General features: G+C 45.9%; 1 protein-coding gene across 1 annotated transcript in view; it reads right to left on the bottom strand.

The window, feature by feature from the left end:
* Positions 1–17,028: 17,028 nt before the first annotated feature.
* The window catches only part of MTHFS (methenyltetrahydrofolate synthetase), a 33,726-nt gene continuing 26,425 nt past the window's right edge, over positions 17,029–24,329 (bottom strand). Inside the window, exon 3 of the mRNA XM_073618245.1 lies at positions 17,029–17,656. Within this exon, the coding sequence (XP_073474346.1) occupies positions 17,415–17,656 (242 nt within the window). The 3' untranslated portion in view covers positions 17,029–17,414. The remainder of the gene's footprint in view (positions 17,657–24,329) is intronic.

Raw genomic sequence — 24,329 nt, 5'->3', positions numbered from 1 at the left:
CCCAGGGAGTAGTATCCAACATCCTGGAGATGAGAGCAGCATTCTTGGCACTAACTTCATTGGCATCTCAGATCAGAGGCCAGAGAGTACTCTTACGCCTGGACAACAGGGCAGCTGTCGCGTACCTGCAGATGCAGGGGGGCACTCGCAGCACATCACTCCTCAGGGAAGTAGAGCCGATTATGCTCTGGGCAGAGAAGAACATCCTAGACCTCAGGGCGATGTATCTCCCGGGAAGGTTGAACACGGAAGCAGACACGCTGTCAAGGAACTTCCTGGACAACAACGAGTGGGCTCTTCATCCCCAGGTCTTCCGTCAGATTGCCAACCTCTGGGATCCTCCTCAGGTAGACCTATTTGCCACTCCGGAGAATGCCAAACTGACCAGATTCGTCTCTCGCCTGCCGTATACGCAAGCAGAGGAAGTAGATGCCCTGTCATGCCCCTGGAGGTTCACCACCGCATATGCCTTTCCCCCCCGGCCATTAATATTCAAGTTCCTCCTGAGACTTCTCAAAGAGACAGTCCAGGTATTGGCAGTACTCCCATATTGGCCAAAGAGACCCTGGTTTCCTCTAGCTATGTGCCTCAGTGTGAGCTCTCCGATCAGGATCCCTCCTTTCCCTCAACTTCTAACGCAGGGCAGTTTAGTTCATCCAGACCCTCAGAAGCTGAATCTTCGAATCTGGAGGTTGAGAGGCGAAGGTTCGAGTCCCTAGGATGTTCCCCAGGGGTCATACCAACCCTCCTAGGAGCCAGGAAGCCAGCAACCAATGCTATATATTCAAAAATATGGAACAAGTTTTTGTCATTTGCTACCTCAAATGAGTTTGATCCAATCTCTCCTTCTACATCAGATGTTCTCGGTTTCCTCCAGACAGGACTTGATCTGGGTCTTAGCTTGAGTTCCCTCAAAGTGCAAGTAGCAGCTATTTCTGCCGCAACAAATAAAAGATGGGCAGAAGAGCCCTTAGTAGTCACTTTCCTCAGAGGAGTGTTAAAGATTCGTCCACCTGTCAGACGGTCTTTTCCCAAATGGGATTTATCTCTGGTCCTTGAAGTCCTCTCTGACCATCCATTTGCCCCAGTGGAACAACTGACAATATGGAACATAACACTAAAAACGGTTTTCCTGCTAGCCATTACATCTGGTAGAAGGATCTCAGAACTCCACTCGTTAGGGATAGGTGATGACCACATCTCTTTCTTCTACGATAGAGTGGAGCTTCGTCCCCTTCGGGGCTTCACACCCAAAGTCGCTACTCCAAGTCACCTTTTTGAGCCTTGGGCACTGCCAGTATTTGCTGAAGCGGATTCGGGATCATGTCACGAGCTGGACATTTCCAGAGTGCTCAGAGCCTACCTAGAGGCCACTAGATCCTTCAGGAACTCGGAAAGACTTTTTATTGTTCCATTTGGTAAATACAGATGCAAGGAAGCTTTCATCAGAACCCTGGCATCTTGGGTGGTAAAACTAATCCAGAAGGTCTACAGGATGAAGAATATGGAACCTCCGTCCCGAGTGAATGCTCATTCTACGAGGGCAGTCTCAACCTCCTGGGCAGCAAGGGCTAACGTTTCATTAGAGACGGTGTGCAGGGCCGCCACCTGGTCTTCTCGCAATACTTTCCTCAGACACTACCGTATTGATCCAGGAGCTCTCACAACGGTCGAGTTCGGGAGGAGAGCAGTTCAGGCTGCAATGTCCCATTCTAATTAAACATTACTGTTAAGCATTATCCCACCCATGTCAGCTAGTTATTTATCACTAGTATGCTGCCATGGAGGCACAAGGAAAACAGAAAATTGTATCATACTTACCGTAATTTTCCTTTCCTGGTGCCTATCCATGGCAGCATACGCTCCCACCCTCGGTATTTTACGGAGAATGTTAGGGGAGGGACTATGTCTTTAATTTATGCTATTCACCGGTCCTGAGGGAGGAGTCGAGGCGGAGCTCTATCACTAGTATGCTGCCATGGATAGGCACCAGGAAAGGAAAATTACGGTAAGTATGATACAATTTTCCGTTTTAGGGACAAACAAGGTCTTCTTTTCCTGATATTGTCTTGCAAAACTGAACTTTTTTTCTGCATTCCTTAGACAAAAGAGAATTAGCAAAGCTAAAAAAGCCCTTTTTTTCTTTTTGACCAGTGTTCCTTTAAAAAAATATGTTACTGTGGAATAAAAATATCCATGTTATTCTATAGTTTGTCCTGTTTAAAACGACACTAAAATTTTGATCCTGGTACAAATCATTGCAAATTTATTTACAAATTAAATACATGGGTTGATTTACTAAAACTGGAGAGTGGAAAATCTGGTGCCGCTGTGCATGGGAGCCAATCAGCTTCTAACTTCAGCTTCTTCAATTAATCTTTGACAAAAAAAAAATAAAAAATAAAACCTGGAAGCTGATTGGTTTCTATGCACAGCTGCACCAGATTTTGCACTCTCCAGTTTTAGTAAATCAACCTGAGTTTTTTTTTTTGCTTTTTTTAATTTTGCACTTTTTTTAACCACTTCAGCCCCGGAAGGATTTTCCCCTTTAATGACCAGGCAATTTTTTGCGATACGGCACTACGTCGCTGTAACTGACAATTGCGCGGTCGTGCAACGCTGCACCCAAACAAAATTGACGTCCTTTTTTCCCCACAAATAAGAGCTTTCTTTTGGTGGTATTTGATCACCTCTGCGGCTTTTATTTTATTTTTTGCGCAAATTATTATTTATTATTATTTTATCTTTTTAAACAAAAAAAAGAAGACAGACAATTTTGAAAAAAAAAAACAAAACAATATTTTATACTTTCTGTTATAATACATATCCCAAACAATATATAATATATACTTTTCTACATATTGTTGGTAAAAAAAAAAAATCGCATTGATTTGTTTGCGCAAAAGTTCTAGCGTCTACAAAATAGGGGATAGATTTATAGACTTTTATTTATTTTTTTGCTAGTAATGGTGGCGATCTTTATTTAGCGTGACTGCGACATTGCGGCGAACAAATTTGACCCCAAATGACACTTTTTTGGGGACCAGTGACATTATAACATTGATCAGGGCTATAAAAATGCACTGATCAATGTATAAATGACACTGGCAGGGAAGGGGTTAACACTAGGGGGGTGAACAAAGGGTTAACTTTGTTCCCTCAACGTGTAGGGGGGGATGGGCTGCCAAGGCGCATGAGAGAGATCGCTGTTCCCGATCACTGGGAGCAGCAGATCTCTGAGATGTCCCCTGTCAGAACGGGCATTTGCCTTGTTTACAAAGGCAGATCCCCCGTTGTGCAGATCGCGGGGCGGCCGGCGGACATTGAGTCCGCTGGACCCCGCGGGCGCGCTCCCAGATTTTGCACTTTCCAGTTTTAGTAAATCAACCTGAAAGGGGTTTTTTTTTTTTTTTTTTCAAAATTTTTTTCAATTTTGCACTTTTTTTAACCACTTGCTTACCGGGCACCTAAACCCCCCTCCTGCCCAGACCAATTTTCATCTTTCAGCGCTGTCACACTTTGAATGACAATTGCGCGGTCATGCTATCATTTTTTTTCACACAAATGGAGCTTTCTTTTGGTGGTATTTAATCACCACTGGGGGGTTTTTATTTTTTGCTAAACAAACAAAAAAAGACAGAAATAAAAAAAAAAAAAAAAAAAAAAAAAAAAAACATGTTTCATAGTTTGTTATAAAATTTTGCAAACGGGTAATTTTTGTCCTTCATTGATATTCGCTGATGAGGCAGCACTGATAAGATGGCACTGATAGGTGGCACTGATGAGTGGCACTGATGGGTGACACTGATGGGTGGCACTGATGGGTGACACTGATGGGTGGCACTGATGGGCACTGATAGGTGGCACTGATGAGTGGCACTGATGGGTGACACTGATGGGTGGCACTGATGGGTGACACTGATGAGTGGCACTGATGGGTGACACTGATAGGTGGCACTGATGAGTGGCACTGATGGGTGACACTGATGGGTGGCACTGATGGGTGACACTGATGAGTGGCACTGATGGGTGACACTGATAGGTGGCACTGATGAGTGGCACTAATGGGTGACACTGATGGGTGGCACTGATGGGTGACACTGATGAGTGGCACTGATGGGTGACACTGATAGGTGGCACTGATGAGTGGCACTGATGGGTGACACTGATTGACACTGGTAGGTGGTATTGATAGGCAACACTGGTGACGAGGCACTGATTGGTGACATTTATAGGTGGCACTGTGGGCACTGGTAGGTGGCGCTGGTGGGCACTGGTAGTTGGCGCTGTTGTGCACTGGTAGGTGGCACAGGTGGCACAAAAGCCTCTGCAGAGGCTCTCCACGATCGGGACTGATGTCCCTCTCACAGCCGCCGGTGATCGCCTTTTTTTTTCTCCTCACGCGACCAGCAGAGAAAAAATAGCCGATTACCGGCTCTGTTTACATCACATGATCAGCTGTCATTGGCTAACAGATGATCACGCGGTAAGGGGTCGGGATCGCTGATCACAGAGCACGCCGTGCGCGCCCTGCAGGGGGTGCGCAGGCTGCTCGAGCCCAGGAGGACGTCTATGGACGCCCTCCCGGCAAAGTAGGTCCGCGCTGTAGCCGTCTTTCGACTATAGCGCGGACGGGAAGAGGTTAAAGGTGACACAAAAAAAATGGACTACAACAAAATGGCACCCTGCCTCGGCATATGGTGAGCTTCCTAGGAAAAAATTGCTTCAGTTTGGTCTCCTACCAGTAGGAGAACCCCCTCCAAAATGTTCAGCTGAATAGGGGCCTAATAATGGAAGCACCTACGATTAAGCCCTTATTGGGCGAAATATTTTAGAGGCGTTCTCCCCATGGGTAGGAGACCAAGCTGAAGCCATTTTTTTTTTTTTACCAAGAGGAGCTAATTATAGGTGGAGGCAGTATGTGTGTGAACAGGCACCATTTTGTTGTATTCCTCAATGTCTGATGAACCAGCATTCAGCCTGACCAGCACCTGCAAACATTGTGGCCAGTCAGGTGGGATAACAGATTTGGGCATGTGAGCGCTATCAATTGTATTTGGTTTTTGGTCTAACAAAAAAAAAAAAATGAACAAAACAAATAAATACATGTGTTATGGGTAATAAAATAAATACAAAATAGCTGGAAACTTATAGCTGAAAGGAGAAGGGGAAGAAGGAGTTAATTAGGGCTGATTAGAGTAAACTAAGAGATAATAAGTGGCAGTTTACTGTTGTAGTGGTACCCCCCCGCAGGGGCTGCTGAGAATCGTGGTTTGTCTGTCACCCTGCCCAGCCCTGCATTCATTCTCAGGCACACCGAGACATGAAACAGTCAGTAAACTTTGGGGTTTTTTTTTTTTGTTTTATTGAGGGATATAATTTGGATGGGGATGGGAAATATGGGATGCCCAGCATGAATCAAAAGCAATTGGTTTTAGGACAACTATGTATCAGTGGCGGCTGGTGCTCAAAATTTTTTTTTGGGGGGGGGGACGCAAAAAATTTTTGAAAAAAAATCAACAAACGCAGCCACTGTGCCATCAAACGCTGCCACTGAGCCCATTAAACCCTGCCACTGTGCCCATCAAACGCTGCCACTGTGCCATCAAACGCTGCCACTGTGCCATCAAACGCTGCCACTGTGCCCATCAAATGCTGCCACTGTGCCATCAAACACAGCCACTGTGCCCATTAAACACTGCCACTGTGCCATCAAGTGCTGCCAGTGTGCCCATCAAATGCTGCCAGTGTGCCCATCAAATGCTGCCAGTGTGCCCATCATATGCTGCTAGTGGGCCCATCAAATGCTGCCAGTGTTCCCATTAAATGCTGAGTGTGCCCTTGAATGCCCCCAGTGTAAACCCCACCCACTCGCCGTCTGCCCAGCACTTACCCTGTCTTGGCGGGGCAGCGGATGATGGAGACGAGCGAGGTCCTTCATGCGTCTCCTGCCATCCTCATCTCCCGTCCTCGCCTCCTCATAGGCTTCCAATAGCGGCGCCTGTAGTTTCAGCCAATCAGATGATGGGTAACAGACCCGAGCACGTGATTGGCAGAGAGGCGGTTTAGTGTTAGGAAAGCGAATATTCATTCGCTTTTCTAACACAGCTGAGTGACCAGCGAGTACCCAGCATGGCGCTCGCAGGTCACCTTTTTTGACGCCTATTAGAGCCTATGGCTCCAATCAGGTGCTTCACCCCCCCCGCAACTGTAATTCAGGCGCCCTACGCACAAAAAGGGGCCGGGCGCCTGAATAGGGGGTGGCAGCAAAGGCCATAGATAGATTAATGCTATGCATGAATCTATTTATTGGTGATAGAGGGGGTGGCAGGAGAGAGGGGGCGGTGCCCGTGCACCCTTAATGCACGGGCCGCCACTGCTATGTATACTCCCTGTACATACTCCGTCAGTTTCCTCCTGCACATCACTTGCTTGAAGCTCATCACTCCTCCAGCACTTAACGTGCTGCAGACCGTTACACTTCGCCACCTCCGGCACGTCACTTGGTTCCCAGGATTGGCTAGCACATAAAGTTGATTAAACTCAACGCTTGCTCAGCCAGGCCTTAGTAACCGCCCTTTGCAGGCAGGAACCCTGAAAAATGGTAGAAAGTCCTTGTGCTAGCTGTCCTAACTACAGCTACTGATCCTAGATTTCTTCAGGCCCTGCCAGCCCTCCTGGCTGCAGATGCCTCCTTCCACTGCCCCTTCCACTCTTCTGGTTCTGCACCCATCTTTGACTGCAAGCTCCCAGTCCTCCCAGGCGTGCCTCCCCAGTCCTCCTGACTGTGCCTCACTCACCAGCCCTCCTGGCTGCGACCAGTTGTCCTCCCTGGAGTCTCTCAGCAGTGCACTCTCCCGCTGTCCTCTCCTTGCTCTCTCTTGTGCTTCCGGTCGAAGACCTTTTCACATGTTCTTGAAAGTGGTAAGTGGTCCCGACTGCATCTGTGCCCAGGCCCAAGGTCACCCCTCCCCCAGACTGGGATGCTCTCTCAAAGGCCCCGACAGCCTCCACACTCTCTCACTCCACCTCCTCCACCCGACAACTCCTCCCCAGCTGGGCTGACCCTGGGTATTTGAGGAGGTCTGTCCCCTGCCAATCCAAGTTGGGGACTGGTCAGGGCTCCTTAGAACACCCCAGGTAGCTCCACCTCTCCCCAGTCTCTCTCTCTCTGGAAAACACTAGAAGATTCCAGAAAGAGGTAGGAGGTCCTAGTGATGCCACCTGTGAGTCACCCAGCACTACCGAAGCCACTCCCAGCCTAGAATGAAAACAAGCAGGCCTATCAACCAGTCAGGCCTGCTTACATTTACCAATCCTCTCTAGCACACTACTAGAGGGTGCTACACTGTCCTTCAGACTTTACAGGGGCCGGACTGTGTCCACTGAGAGTAGACGTCAGTGGAAAAAAACAATGCACCATCTTTGGTATCAGTGGGAGGAATAGTGTCCCAACATTAGTATCAGTAGGATGAATAGTGCCCCATCATTGGTGTCAGTGGGAGGAATAGTGCCCCATCATTGGTGTCAGTGGGAGGGATAGTGCCCCATCATTGGTGTCAGTGGGGGGAATAGTGCCCCATCAGTGGTATCAGTGGGAGGAATAGTGTCCCATACTTGGTGTCAGAGGGAGGAATAGTGCCCCATCATTGGTGTCAGTGGTAGGAATTGTGCCCCATCAATGGTGTCAGTGGAAGGAATTGAACCCAATCTTTAATGTCAGTGGGAAGAATTTTCCCCCATCATTGGTGTCACTGGGGGGGAATTTTGCCCCATTGTTGGGTGTCACTGGGGGGGAATTTTGCCCCAAGGGCCGGATAGAAGCAAGCAAAGGGCCGCATCTGGCCCCCCAGGTGGCAGTTTGGAGACCACTGGTCTAGAGGTAAGGCATGTCTGCCTTTTCTCTCTCAGAATGACCATGCTATACAGCTACAGGGTGTAGAAGAGGTAGTGGAGTGTTTGACAAAGCCTTTCTTTTCCTTATCCTCTCAAGTACAGAGCAGCCATTTGTCTACATTGTTTGCTAATGTGCCCTCTTCTTCCGCCTCTTCTGTTAACCCTGATCTTACTTCTTTTAGATATTGAGGAATAGGAAGCTAGCGCCAGGACTATAGAGTGAGAAGACATCAGGCAGGGAACAGCAAGAAGTAGTTATGTTCCAATAATGAGTGGAAAAATATGAATAAACATGTCACTCCGATCATTGAGAAGGAAGAAACGAAAAAAATCCAAAGTGAGAAGGGTTCAAACGGTTTATCAGGTTGATAGTCCCACATGCCATGATGGAAACTGGAAATCGTAGAATAGTCAAAGTGTCACCAACCAAGCTCCTAAGCCAGGGATTGTGGGTTCGTGTCCCATCTGGGGTGCCAATTTAAATAAAATGCTAATATAAATATTATCTGAGGGTGGTTACAGATTCCCTCTATTTATTCCATATATGTATTAATTTGTCTATTCCTATAGTTAGATTTAGTCTATTAAAACTCTGATAATGTTACTGTTGATAGCACAATAATATAAGGTTAGCTATGAAAACAAACATACTGCTTAATAAAACAACGTCTTATTTATTTCCCAAGAAAATAGGAAAATGCTAACATGAAAATACTATAGAGCATATAACAAAAGAACATCAAAGATACTTATCGCAAGGCTGTCCCCTAGACATGGTCTCATCAGTTGGGCTCAAGATGGTAACAGAGAGAGCCATGAGGCTCCGAGAGCCATCAGGCACGAGCCAAGAGCGGAAAAAGGGCCGATTTCTCTTCTGTGTTCACTTTTTACACATTCATTCAGACCCACTCGTAACCACACCCCACTAGGCTCCTGTCCAATGAGATATTGCCGAGAGGTAGTCCTTTTAATATATCATATTTCTGCTGTATTGGCCTCCAGGGGCAGTTCTTAGCTGGCCCCTTTGATCTTCTGTAGCAGGACATTCATCAATCATCTTGGTCCTTTTTGAAGCTTGCTTGCAGAGTTCCATCACACCAGTTGGCCAGGAGCCAAGCTTTTGCTCAGCCTTGTTCTTCTTTCAGATGAAGATTCTGATATGCTACAAAGCTTTGATGTGCAACTTGTTACAGTCCAGACAGCCCCCAAGAATGCGGAGGCTTGGTATATCCAGATTTCATATTTCAAACACATCTTGTATTATGGAATAAAACATGTTGCCTTCCAACACTGGAAAATGTGTGACCCCCTTGCCAAGAGTGGTCTATGTGCACTTTATTTACAACATCAAAGCCAGCGTCCTGGGTTATGGAACCATCCTCTTAAACCTCCAGGTAGCGAACACCTTTCCAGGGACCCTTTGTTAACATCTTCAAGCCATCCATTGAGTCTTTTGTATGAGCCCCATTGATTTTGCCTGCTGCTGCAACAGAGCCGCTTAGCAGGTCATACAGCGATTGTAAAGTCAACATTCGGTTCTTCTCAGTGAGACCTCACTTTCAGCTCAATCTTCTATCTCCGGGCAATCACAGTATGTAACCATAAAAACAACCATAGTGTAGTACTTGCAAAATAGTGTTTATTATCCACTTGCCTACCGTGCACTTAAACCCCCCCTTCCTGCCCAGACCAATTTCCAGCTTTCATCGTTGTCACGCTGTGAATGACAATTGCGCGGTCATACTACACTGTACTAAAATTAAATTTTTTTATCATTTTCTGCACACAAATAGAGCTTTCCTTTGGTGGTATTTAATCACGGCTGGGTTTTTTATTGTTTGCTAAAAAAAATGAAAAAAGACCGAAAATGTTGAAAAAAAACCAACAAAAACAAAACAGTTTCATAGTTTGTTATAAACGTTTGCAAACAGGTAATTTTTCTCCTTCATTGATGTGCGCTGATGTGGCTGCATTGATGGGCACTGATCGGCGCTATTAGGTGGCACTGATAGGCACTGGTAGGTGGCACTGCTAGGCAGAATTGATAGGTGGCACTGATAGGCACTGGTAGGTGGCACTGCTAGGCAGAATTGATAGGTGGCACTGAGGCACTGATAGGTGGCACTGGTGGGCATTGATAGGCACTGGTAGGTGACACTGCTAGGCAGAACTGATAAGTGGCACAGATGGGCACTGATAGATGGCACTGGTGGGCATTGATAGGTGGCACTGGTGGGCATTGATAGGTGGCACTGATGGGCACTATTAGGTGGCACTGATAGGTACTGGTAGGTGACACTGATAGGCAGAACTGATAGGTGCCACTGATGGGCACTGGTGGCACTGGTGAGCACTGGTAGGTGGCACTGGTGGGCAATGATAGGTGGCACTGATGGGCACTAATAGGTGGCACTGATAGGTACTGGTAGGTGACACTGATAGGCTGAACTGATAGGTGGCACTGGTGGGCACTGGTAGAAGGCACTGGTGGGCACTGCTTAGCAGTAGTGGGTGTCCGTGTGCGGGACCAATGTCCCTCTGAAATCAGCCAGTAATCGGCTTTTTCTGTTTACATTACGTAATCAGTTGTCAGCCAATCACGTGGTAAGGGGCCGGGATCAGAGTCTGTGATCAGTCTCATTGACTCGCTGATCACAGAGCGCGCCATGCGCGCCCCGCAGAGGTTAGAATAGTAGTAACAGTTAAAATCACAGTAAATAGCATAGGAAATCTCCACAATCCTAAAGAGCAAACAACTGTACCTCCCTCCTCGGCTGGGGGGCTGGAAGTGACGTTACCCGGCTCCTCCCGACGTGTTTCGACTGTCCTGCGATTTCCAGTTTCCATCACGGCGTGTGGGACTATCATCCCGATTTTCCGTTTGAACCCTTTTTTAAGTTGCTTCCTTCTCCATGATTGGAATCACATACGGTATCTTTCACTTGGATGTTATAAGTTGCACTAGGTAAATACAGCCGGGGAAAACAAAAACTTAGTCTGTCTTCATTTCAGGCCGCAAAGCAACAAAATGTGATTATTTAGGGTGGGTGGGTGGGGGGGTGATTCTTTTCTATATCCGCTTTATGTAAATCCTTTATCCCAAAAGGAACAGAACTGTTAATGTAACTAATTATAAAGTGTTAACTGGAGTTTGGCTTTAATTTGCTAGTGTATGTAAATCTGCTAGTCCACCTTACACTCCCCCTCCCAGACTGACAATGTCCAAAGGATGCCCCCTGTGCTCCTTCATCCAGAGTAGGGGGCGCTTTAAAAAAGAAGGTGTGTTACTAGCCAGATCACCAGGCAAAAACAGAGGGCAAAAAAGACTAAAAAAGAAAACTAATGCAGCCACCACCAGGGCCGTCTTTAATATTGATTGGACCCTGGGGTAAACATTTTCTTGGGCCCCCCCTGAATCCACTTATCAACTATTTGTGGGCAGTGCGGGGGCTTAAGGGGCAGCTGCTTTGGGCCCCCCCCCTTAACAATGGCTGGACCCGGGGCAGCTGCCCCTTTTGCACCGCGTTAAAGCCGGCCCTGGGCCAACCACCTCTAATCATTGGTGAGCTGCAACGTATGAAATGTTTCGTTTCGGGTTTAATACGCAGTAACATATAATAACCAAAGAGAAAAAATATTGCTTTCAGCAGGCTTAAAAATCTTATTGCTGATCCTTAGCTATGGGTTGCTGCGAACCGCCAATGATCGCCCCATAATCCCTTTTTCATTCGTCGGACGGTGTGACGTGGAATACAGCATAGCGCCTCTGCTATTAGGACAGGATGAATATACTAATAAACAGGATTTATGTTATCCGCGCACCAAGCTGTTCACAGCGGGACCTCCGGGGAATTACTGAACATAAAATAATAAAGACATAAACAAAACTTCAAAAGAAAAATAGAAGCGTGGATGTCCCAGATGCATAAATCACAGATCCCCCGAAACACGAGGAAGAGACGATTTCTCTTATACAATCTATGATCGAGCTCCAGGAACGGTGCGACCGCCGACCCCCAATCCCGGCAAATCACCGGGGAGCAACAATAACACTTGCTGCATATTGCGCAGCAATTTCCAATTGTAATGGAATCGATCTGTAATCGTTCCTCACTGCTGTGGTTTACCTCCCCCCTCCATGATCAGGACCATTTTTTGCTATTCAGCGATGTGTTAAGCCGGCCATTAGACACGTGTACTGAAAAAAAATGTGTTCGTTTTCGTTTCATTCGTTTTTTTGCTTTTTCCGGAAATTCAAAAATTCTGAAATTCAGATTTTCTCATTTCCGAATTTCGGAATTTTTGAATTTCGGAATTTTCAAATTTCCGAATTTCGAATTTCCGAATTTCCGAATTTTCAAATTTCCGAATTTTCTAATTTCCGAATTCGAAAATTCGGAAATTCAGAAATTTTAAAATCTTAAAAAGGAAAGAAAATCAGTAAAATTTGAAACAATAACTAACTAATAATAACTATTAAATTATAGGTATTGGAATTTCCTTTCAAATGTGCACTGTCACTGTACTAATGACACTGGCTGGGAGGTGGTTAACATCAGGGGCGCTCAAAGGGTTAAAGGAGGGTTCCGGCCGGGAAAAAAAAAAAATTTAAAAGTCAGCAGCTACAAACACTGTAGCTGCTGACTTTAAATAAGCACACTTACCTGTCCTGGGTGCCCGCGATGACGGCCGCCCGAGGCCGACCCGTCCCTCGGCTCTCGGGTCCCGGCACCGCCATCCTAACTAAGGGAAACAGGCAGTGGAGCCTTACGGCTTCACTGCCCGTTTCCTACTGCGCATGCGCGAGTCGCGCAGCGCTCTGTGAATGGGACGCGATGTGTTGTGGGACACACACAGTACCCATATTACACCGCGCCCCATTCCCCAGAAGACAACGCGGGGAGGAGAAGACAGAACATCACCGCGGCGTAGGAAGAGGCAGATTAGGAAGACTGCCTAGCAACAGCCATTTCCGGCAAGTTAAAAAAAAAATGTTTTTCCTCCAATTTTTTTAGGGATTTTTTGGTGCAATTTTTTTTTTTTTTTGTGGTGGACCTCCACTTTAAATGTGTGCCTGGCCAGTGTTTATGTGTACTGTGTGCTGCTTTCACTTAGGCCCCTTTCACACTGCAGCGCCGCTAAAACAGCGCTAAAGCACTGGCCGTTTTTGCGGCGCTTTTTTCAGGCGCTAGCAGGGCAGATTTTTTAAGGTCACGTGACAAAGAAGAGAACAGAGAAGAAAAAGAACAAAACAAAAATAAAAAAAAAGTCCCGTTTTGCAGCACCTTTTCGAAAACAATTTTAAGGCGCTTTGGAAGCGCTACCCATTCATTGCAATGGACAGGGGCGCTTTTGGAGCGCTATTTATAGCGCTCCCAAGCCGCCCCAAAGAAAGCACCCATTGCAAAGAACGGGAGGCAGTTTTCAGGCGCTTTTTTAGAGGCTATTTATAGCGCTAAAATGCCTGAAAAATGCCTCGGTGTGAAAGGGGCCGAAGGGATGTACATTGCAGGGAAACAAAATCCATCACATCCCCCCGATGACAGGACGGAGCTCTGTAAGACTCCTTTCACACTGGGGCTGCCCGCACGTTAGCGGTAAAGCACCGCTCATTTTAGCTTTTCGGCCACTAGCAGGGTACTTTTCACCCCAAAGAAGGGGTTAAAAATGCCCCGTGTTGCGGCGCTTCTGATGCGCTGCCCGTTCATTTTAATGGGCAGAGGCGGTGGAGGAGCGGTGTATACAGTGGTGTATACAGCGCTCCCAAAGATGCCGCTTGCTGGACTTTTCCTAACGTCCCGCAAGTGCACCGCCCCAGTGTGAAGAGGAATGGGAGGCGGTTTTCAGGCTCTATTTCTAGCGCTAAAACGTCTGAAAACTGCCTCAGTGTGAAAGGCCTCTCTATGCAGAACTCCATCCAGCCTGTCTCCTTGCTGATCAGCGGGTGCCGGCGGTCATCCGTTGGCCAGAACCCACTAATCGGCTTCTGCTGTGGCTAATCACCTCCTACTCAGGAGAGCAGAATCACATATATATATATATATACTGTATGTGATTCTGCACAGAGCAGCCTCCCTATAGCAGTAAAGCTACAATAGGGCGGTCATTAACTAGTTATGGGGGGCGATTTTCTTTGTCCGCAGGCTGCGATTTTAATGGGACGCTCTAATGAGGAGGAGAGATATTATTAATATACACAAAATAAGTGCAGCGCTAATAAAATAACAGCATAACAATATTTTCAAATTTTGAAGTGAAAAAATATGTAAAAAGGAAAACTAATGCAGAGTCCCAGTGGAAAATTTCAGTCCATGAATAAAGTGTAAAGCAAACATCCATCCATTGTGAGATATCGGTGGCAAATTGCAAAGACTGAAATCGTGAAAGATCCTTTAAAGAATGTGCATCCGACTCCACACCCAGGTGAGTAAGTAGCCTGCTTACCAGCTATCTGTGACTACTAAAACAGTAGTCTCACCCAGCACGGGGAAATCGGTCTCTCCAAGACCCTTAAAGATGTCTGGAACCACAGCTAGGACTATGCCACATTTAAAATATATAAAAGAAAATGCTTCCATAGTGCAGTACTTTATAAAATTGAATTTAATATAATCAGCAGGTTGCACTTACAGGATATAAAACGTTCAAAGGAGATACAGCAATGTGTCTCGTAATGGAGGCCGCGGCATCTCCTCAGGCTTCCCTTCACTTTCTATTCCGTTTGCCCATCAACCTCCCGAGAGGAAAAACGTGATGACTCCACCAGTTCCTGGCCAATCCCCAGGCGACGGCCGATATTGACGAAACTCGTAGGGTGGAGCCTACAACGGTGACGCCATCACGTTTTTCCTCTTCGGAGGTTGAGGGGCCTCTCAGGAGGCCCTAAAATGCCAGGACAGTACAATGACCTTCGGCCAATCACAGCAGCCCCGATACCAAAAACTGTGATATGCTGTATCTGGTGGACACAGTGGTCACATGATCGCGCCGCTGCGTGCCCAATGAGGATGTACGGGGTAGGTTCTCCTGGAACTAGAGAGCACCCACCTGACCATCTATATCCACTATGTAACACAAGCAATCTGCGCTAACCCCGACTTACTACCATATTTGGAAAATGATTTGGAACTAACAAAAGATATGAATATTAAATGTGAAAATAATAATAAAAATTAAAAAAGAAAAAAGTGACAAATAGTGCTGCAACCCAAAAAAAAACCTGAATATCCAGCTTTGTCAAATAGTAAATGCACTCAGGTGCGCTACTAATGTCAAAAAAATATACACTGGTTGAAGGAGCGCCGTCAGCCTAGGTATGCATGTTACTCAAACATTGAATGTGAATAAAGCAATGATTATTCCAATAATGTGCAATACATAAAATGCAATAAATGAATTATTCCAATATGGTGCAGTCCACTTGGGGAGTGAATAATTGAAAAAGTCCTGCAAACTCAGTGTGTGCTTTCCTATGTGAGCGATCCTTTTTTCAAAAGTGAAGTGTCATCTTCTTTGTACTATACAAGCCAAACTTTTGTGGAAAAGAAAAGGGGGGGGGGGGGGGGGGCGCTTACCAGATGTGTAGGACCCCTGTTACGGGGGGTCTTAAGGGCTCAGATCTGTCAGATCCTGTAGGCAGGAACAGCTGATTAGGTTTTCATGCTCAGACTTCCATCCGCCTTGAACCCTTTACAAGCGCTGTGATAACTGTATGGTGAACTTGCCTCTGTAGAATCACTCGCAGTGTATAGGGAGAGATTACAAAAACAGAGGGTCCTCCATTGGAGAGGTACTGGGAGCTCCTCTCCCAGTCGATGCCTCTTACGGAGAAACGCAGCGTAGGGCGGAGCTACGGGACCTGACGTCACCACACAGCAGCTGGCTGGCTTTACCGCAGCAGAGCTGTTAACTTTCTGCTAATATCTATGATGTCGGCCACCCATCGTTTTTTAATAAAGAGTTTTTAACCTACTACACTATGGAGGACCTTCTGTTTTTGTAATCTCTCCCTATACACTGCGAGTGATTCTACAGAGGCAAGTTCACCATACAGTTATCACAGCGCTTGTAAAGGGTTCAAGGCGGATGGAAGTCTGAGCGTGAAAACCTAATCAGCTGTTCCTGCCTACGGGATCTGACAGATCTGAGCCCTTAAGACCCCCGTAACAGGGGTCCTACACATCTGGTAAGCGCCCCCCCCCCCCCCACCCCCTTTTCTTTTCCACAAAAGTTTGGCTTGTATAGTACAAAGAAGATGACACTTCACTTTTGAAAAAAGGATCGCTCACATAGGAAAGCACACACTGAGTTTGCAGGACTTTTTCAATTATTCACTCCCCAAGTGGACTGCACCATATTGGAATAATTCATTTATTGCATTTTATGTATTGCACATTATTGGAATAATCATTGCTTTATTCACATTCAATGTTTGAATAACATGCATACCTAGGCTGAAGGGGCTCCTTCAATCAGTGTATATTTTTTTTACATTAGTAGCGCACCTGAGTGCATTTACCATCTATATCCACTGGCAGTTAATATAAGTGGGCCCTAAAAACAAGCCCTAAAACGAAGTCTGGTCTGGCAGGATCTCAATAAAACTGCTACTTCCACTGAGTTAATAATCCCCCCCCAAGATGTCAGCTGTAAGACTGGCTCTGCAGCCTCCTGGGATGTGTGACATGTCCCAGGAGGCTGTGGGCAGGGGCAGGGAGGGCCAAACTGATGTCATCTTTGTTTTCGGCGAGCACTGAGGAAGTGGGGGGGGGGGGGGGCGGTAGTGGGATCCTGTCAAAATTAGGTACCCATTTCCCCACAAAAAAAGTTTGAAAATGTGTTAGGGGCTGGGTGAGGAAGAGGATAAGTGGACCTTTGGGTGAAGCAAACAACATGATACCTAATAATGATTGAATGTCAGCAGTACACTCCCACCTCTATGAGTAAGCCCTGTAGAGTGGGGTGAAACGCGTAACTAGGGGCGTGGCCAGGGGGAAGCCAGACTCGAAGACACATCTCATCTCTCTGCACTTCAGCTATATCTCTGGGTGGGAGGCATCTTATTAGTTGTTTCCATGAATGAAGATGAGATGGAGAACAAGCAATAAATATACAACATAAACACAACAACAATTAAAGAACTCACCATTTTTTTTATTGAGCATTAAAACATGCAAAATTACAAAGTGATGCAGAGGCTGCACCTGGTAGGTAATGGCACCCTGGTATGAAAAATTGAAATGGGAGATGATGAAGGTCTTTAGGCCATGGACTCAAGAAAGGTAGATCACATTTTTGACTGAAGAACGGATCAGAACCTTTCTTGAGACTGGAGATGACATGAATTTTATTCTCTTGGTAGACGAGATGGAAGAAGAGGAAGACCTCAGACAAGAAATATTACAAAATATTACAAAAGAAATGATAACCCTGAGGTAGCCAACCTTATTGCATTCATAAATTACCTGGAATTTCATGTTATTGCTGCAACCTAGAATGACCTCTGTCCATTGCATTTTTTAGTTTTCAACTATTTCCAGATCTCCAGCACATAGGACCTCATCGATGACAAAGTCGCTGTCAGTGACGGGGATGGAGGGACAGATCTGCTCCTGGAAAGCCAACGCGATGGTGTGTGGCCTGGCAGAAAGTTGTCGATAGTAGCGTTCCAAGAATGTGTCGTAATATCCTTTACCCCGTCCCAAGCGATGGCCGTCCTTATCAAACCCAAGTCCTGGCACAAGAACCAGATCTAGTCCTCCTGTAATAAAACGGATGACATAAGATAAGTCAGGCTTCAGCTCAATTCACACGTTCTATGGTTAGGACCTGGTTTTTGACTTCCTCAATGGCCTTCAAAATCCTGACCATAAAGAGAAGGCGTTGACCCCTGTTGAGGTCTATCAAAACTAAAAGGACTTCACATGCCTTCATTATCCATTTGCTGACCCGGCCTTTTCTGGCAATTTTTGTTTACAAGTAAAAATCAGTATTTTTTGCTAGAAAATTACTTATAACCCTCAAACATTATACTGTATATACAGGGCCGGTGCTACCACTAGGCAAACTAGGTAGTCGCCTAGGTCGCACTGCTGCCTAAGGTGCAGCCACTGGTCTGCCAAAGTTCCCCACCAGGGTCACCATCAGGAGAAGCGGCTGTCAAAGAAAGCCTCCATGAAGTACTCCAGCAGGCCCACCTCCCCCAGGTCCTGATTTGTGGCTCTCCCGGAGCTCAAGCGGGTCCCGGGGGCTCGTTCTTGGGCACGGAAGCCTGGTAGTTCAGTTGTGAAGCTGAAACTGGGGGCTGCTGTTCACGCCCCTCCCCAACCTCCTACCGCCCTCTGGGCCCCTCCGCTCTTTCCTGACCTGCACCGCAAGTCTCCATCCTGCTTATCACCGGCACAGCAGGTATCTGGACTCAATGCAGCGGACTGGTCCCCGCACCTGACAGTCCCATCAGATCCCAGCTATGGATCCTGAGCCCCAACACACAGCCCAACAGATCGCCATAGATCAAATCCACATCTTGGCCAGACCGGGCCATTCCTCCGGGACTTGGAAGTAGAAGTCCGCTCTGTGTCTGTCCTGAATCCCCTGACTGCCACTCACAACCTGTCCTGCTTCGTAGAAGGACCTCCCCGCTCTCTGTCCGCTCCACATCAGAGGAGGACTCATCCAGCCATACCTCCACTTCGCTCCTCCGTACACCTTCACTGTCCTGCCGGGACCAACAAGCCTGATCGCCAGGACCTCCAGCACACTCAGCCAGTCTATATACTACTGCCCTAGTCTGCCTATATACTACCTCAGCCTGCCTATATACTACCTCTGCCCATCCATAAACTACCTCAGCCCATCTATAAACTACCTCAGCCTGCTTATATACTACTTCAGCCCATCTATACACTACCTCAGCCCATCTATATACACTACCTTAGCCCGCCTATATACTACCTCAGCCCACCTATATAATACCTCAGCCCACCTATATACTACCTCACCTTATTTATACACTACCTCAGCCCACCTATATACTACCTCAGCTTATCTATATACTACCTCAGCCCACCTATATACTACCTCAGCCCATCTATATACTACCCTAGCCTGTCTATATACCTGCAGACCACGGCTGGTGTTCCACAATTGTTTGTCTTCAGGCCTAGTCCAGAGGCACAGGTGCGGGCCTACGGACCACGGCTGAAGAAATAGGTGGAGAAACGCCACAAAAATCTCCACCTCCACCATATACATGGGCAGGGCAAAGGGGGTGGGGTCAGGGGTGGAGCCAGGGGGTGGAAAAGTGAGGTTTTGCCTAGGGTGTCAAAAATCCTTGCTCTGGCCCTGTGTATATATATATATATATATATATATATATATATATATATATATATATATATTTTTTTTTTTTTTTTTCCTTTAGCGGTGACCCTAGAGAATAAAATGGCAATTGTTGCAGTTTTTTACATGCCACACTGTATTTGCGGTTTTTCAAATACTATTTTTTTTTTTTTTTGAAGAAAATACACTTTAACCACTTAAGGACCGAGCCTATTTTTGACACTTGTTGTTTACAAGTTAAAATAATTTTTTTTTTTTTTTGCTAGAAAATTACTTAGAACCCCCAAACATTATATATATATACGAGCAGGGCCCTCTGATTCCTCCTGTATTGAATTGTATTGTACTTGTACTGTCCTCCCTAATATATATATATATTCAGACACCCTAGAGAATAAAATGGCAGTCGTTGCAATACTTTTTGTCACACCGCATTTGCGCAGCGGTCTTACAAGCGCAAATTTTTTGGAAAGAATACACATTTTTGACTTATAAAATAAGACAACGGTAAAGTTAGCCCAATTTTTTTTTTATACTGTGAAAGATAATGTTACGCCGAGTAAATTGATACCCAACATGTCAGGCTTCAAAATTGCACCCGCTTGTGGAATGGCGACAAACTTTGACCCTTAAAAAGCTCCATAGGCGACGTTTAAAAATTTCTACAGGTTACCAGTTTTGAGTGACAGAGGAGGTCTAGGGCTAGAACTATTGCTCTTGCTCTAACGATCGCTGCGATACCTCACATGTGTGGGTTAAACACTGTTTTCATATGCGGGCGCTTCTGCGCGCGAGCTTGGCGGGACGGGGCGCTTTCAATTTTTTTTTTTTTCTTATTTATTTTACTTTTTATTTTTTATTTTTACACTGTCCTTTAAAAAAAAAAAAAAAAAAATGTTTGTGTCACTTTTATTCCTATTACAAGGAATGTAATTATCCCTTGTAATAGAAAAAAAGCATGACAGGTCCTCCTAAATGTGAGATCTGAGGGGGCCAAAAAGATCTCACATCTCATATTTACACTAAAATGCAATAAAAAATAAATAAAAATGAAATTTCCCTTTAAGACCATTGGGTGGAAGTGACGTTTGGCGTTGCTTCCGCCATCTAATATTACGAAGCCGAGTGGGGGCCATCTTCTTTCCCTCACTCGGCTCCCGGCCTCTCAGGGGAGAGGACATGATCGTCTCCGCCGCTACCGACGGCTCCGGTAAGCGGCGGAGAGCAAGCGGGGCTCGGCGGGGGGGCCCCTCTCCCGCCCCCCCAATAAAAGTGATCTTGCGGCGAATCCGCCACTGAGACCACTTTTATCCTAAAGAGAACCGCCCGCCGTTCCTGAAAATACCAGGATTCTGGCAGCTAGCTGCTGCCATAAGGACGGTATTAAGCGTCAAAGTACCGACATACAGCTACGGCGGTTTGCTGTAAGTGGTTAATCAATTTTAATGCGAAAAAAAACACACAATAAATAACCCAGTATTTTGGTAAAATATAGTTTGGTTCCGATGGTGGACCATGGTGCACAAGGGAATTTTAAATACTTTCCTGGTCCACTTTTTTAATACCAAGTACAAGTACCAATACGTTTTTTCAAGTACTCGCCGATACCGATCCTTTTTTTTTTTTGTCATGTGACAGCGGCACTAATATGCAGCACTGATGGGCACTGATGAGGCGTGGACTGCGTCAGTCATTTTTTTTTTTTTTTTTACAAATTTTTTTACAATTAATTTTTTTTATTATTTTTTACTTGAGACATGGAAAGGTGCCCGGAGACAGAGATTCCCCAGTTCCTTTCTCTGCAGCCTCAGCTAGAGGGCGATACCACCGCTTCAGGCAGGTCAGCCGAAACGAAAACTTCTCCTCTAGATATCAAGAGCCTCAGGTGCTGGCGAATGCGTGTAGCTAATAAAGATGAATGGAAAACTCTGGACGGCCGCACTCCAAAGAAAATTTATTTTGCCTTTTATTGAAAAATCGGGATCACACAGTACAAGCCACAGCAAAGCGATACAAAAAAGAGCTGACGCGTTTCACACTACAAAGAGTGCTTACTCATAGCCTCAGCTGCACTGAAGATGAATGGAGAGGAGACAGAGGCTCCTCTCCATTCATAAACTCAAGCATTCAGTTATGAATGGACAGTCAGTGATCACTGACACTGTCCCTTCAGAAAAGGAAGGAGCCGGTAAATGACCCTTTTTTAAGGGTCAAAGTTTGTCGCCCATTCCACGAGCGGGGGCGCAATTTTGAAGCGTGACATGTTGGGTATCCATTTACTCGGCGTAAAATGATCTTTCACAATATGTCTTGTTTCATATTAGAAGCAATTGGTAAATAATAATCTTCCACTGTATAGAGATACTTGTATGAATCGGGGCCGCCCTACTAAATACGATAAAGTGTGGGCAAAGTGGCTGGACAAACCGTATACAGCATCGAACGCCCATATTGTCTATAATAAGTGCGTTCTCATGTGAGAAATGTTTGGGGTCATTGGCGAAAGAAGGAATCAAGGTTTACTTTCTGTAGTAATTAATTTATTTTTTATTTATTTATTTATTTTTTAAATTTTTTTTCTTCTTCTTTTTTCCTTCCCTGTTGAATCAACAATTCTTATTTTGGAAATCGTACTATTATATATTTGGTTCAATGTGTATGATGTTTTGTTGTGTTTTTTTGTGTTTTGTTTGTAATTAAGAAATTGAATGAAAAAGATTTGAAAAAAAAAAAGAAAGTGTATTTTTTCTTTTTTCCCCAAAACCCCCCCCCCCCCCCCCCAAAAACTGTGCTTGTAAGATGGCTGCGAGAATACAGTGTGACATAAAAGTATTGCAACGACCGCCATTTTATTCTCTAGGGCAGGGGAAAAGGCAACCTCGGGCCCTCCAGCTGTGGTGAAACTACAAGTCCCATGAGACATTGCAAGACCCTGACAATCGCAGGAACGACTCCTAGAGGCCGAGGCATGATGGGATTTGTAGTTTTCAAAACAGCTGGAGTGCCGAGGTTGCCTCCCCCTTGCTCTATTTACCTAGAAAAAGTGGTGACGTGTTCAATACTTCTTTTACCCGCTGGCTACGTTTGGTCTCAAGATGTTCAGATGAGCCCCTCCCCCAGTTTAGTTAATCACAAAAAAGATTATTATTATTATACAGGATTTATGTGGCGCCAACAGTTTACGCAGCTCTTTACAATATAAAAGGGACACAATACAGTTATAATACAATACAATACAATAGGATTAAGAGGGTCCTGCTCAGAAGAGCTTACAATCTAATAGGGTGGGGCAGGTGGTACAAAAGGTTGTAACTGTGGGGAATGAGCTGTTGGAAGTGGTAGGAGATTAGTTGGAGACGTGATCGGCTTCCCTGAAGAGATGAGTTTTCGGGGATCGCCTGAAGGTAGCAAGAGTAGGGGATAGCCGGACAGGTGGAGGTAGCGAGTTCCAGAGGATGGGAGAGGCTCTGGAGAAATCTTGGAGACGAGCATGAGAGGAGGAGATGAGAGAGCTTGAGAGTAGGAGGTCTTGAGAAGAGCGGAGATAACGATTTGGGTGATATTTGGAGACAAGATTGGTGATGTAGCTCGGGGCAGAGTTGTGAATGGCTTTGTATGTTGTGGTTAGTATTTTGAATTTAATTCGCTGGGTGATTGGGAGCCAGTGTAGGGATTGGAAGAGAGGGTTGGCAGACACTGAGTGGAGGTCAGTGTAGGGATTGGAGGAGAGGGGTGGCAGACACTGAGTGGAGGTCCATGTAGGGATTGGAGGAGAGGGATGGCAGACACTGAGTGGAGACCAGTGTAGGGATTGGAGGAGAGGGGTGGCAGACACTGAGTGGAGGTCCATGTAGGGATTGGAGGAGAGGGATGGCAGACACTGAGTGGAGGTCAGTGTAGGGATTGAAGGAGAGAGTTGGCAGACACTGAGTGGAGGTCAGTGTAGGGATTGGAGTAGAGGTTTGGCAGACACTGAGTGGAGGTCAGTGTAGGGACTGGAGGAGAGGGTTGGCAGACACTAAGTGGAGGTCAGTGTAGGGATTGGAGGAGAGGGTTGGCAGACACTGAGTGGAGGTCAGTGTAGGGATTGGAGGAGAGGGTTGGCAGACACTGAATGGAGACCAGTGTAGGGATTGGAGGAGAGGGTTGGCAGACACTGAATGAAGACCAGTGTAGGGATTGGAGGAGAGGGTTGGCAGACACTGAATGGAGACCAGTGTAGGGATTGGAGGAGAGGGTTGGCAGACACTGAATGGAGACCAGTGTAGGGATTGGAGGAGAGGGGTGGCAGACACTGAGCGGTTGGTAAGGTGGATAATTCTGGCAGCAGCATTCATGATAGACTGAAGAGGGGAGGAGCCTATGGAGAGGTAAGCCAATAAGAAGGGAGTTGCAATAGTCAAGGTGAGAGATAACGAGGGAGTGAATGAGGAGTTTGGTGGTTTCATTTGTTATAAAGGGGAGAATTTTAGAGATGTTATGGAGGTGAATTCTACAAACTGATAGATCTGATATTTAGAAATCACAGAAGGCCATGCAGGGAAGGAGAGTGGAATGTGAAGACGGGATTGTTGCCGATGATCTGATCCACTCTGTACAGTAAAACATTTTGTTAAGTAAAGTGACTTTGCCGGCAACTTGGCTGGTTTCCATCTGCAGACAATATATCCGGTTTCATTGGTTGTTTGAAGATTTTTTTGTTGGCTCACATTCATTGCCTGGGAAGTGCTGGTTGACATTTACAATAGGAGTATCGAGTTCTATGGACAAAACGTTCTCCTCCTTTCTGCGACAATTGTGAACCTACAAACCTCCCGGCTCCAAAGGGACACAAAACTCCCGCACTATGACACGTACGAGCCGCCGATGTATTCCTGTCTGGAGTTAAAGCAGAACTGAACTCTCTCAATCAACGTGAACTGCGTTCAATTCCTTATGCTGGTAGCATTCGGAAATAGAGAAGTTTATTCTATTTACTTGTCTTAACCACTTACCTGCCGGCAGGGCTTTTTTTTTCTCAGAAAATAGGTGCAGGAACTCAACCACGACCTCTTAAAAAAAAACCCTCCCCCACCCCACACAAACCCTGCAAA

The sequence above is a fragment of the Aquarana catesbeiana genome, linkage group LG03 (assembly GCF_042186555.1).
Source record: "Aquarana catesbeiana isolate 2022-GZ linkage group LG03, ASM4218655v1, whole genome shotgun sequence".
Classification (NCBI taxonomy): domain Eukaryota; kingdom Metazoa; phylum Chordata; class Amphibia; order Anura; family Ranidae; genus Aquarana; species Aquarana catesbeiana.
Note: the sequence above shows the minus strand (reverse complement) of the source record. Positions and strands in the feature narration are given on the sequence as shown.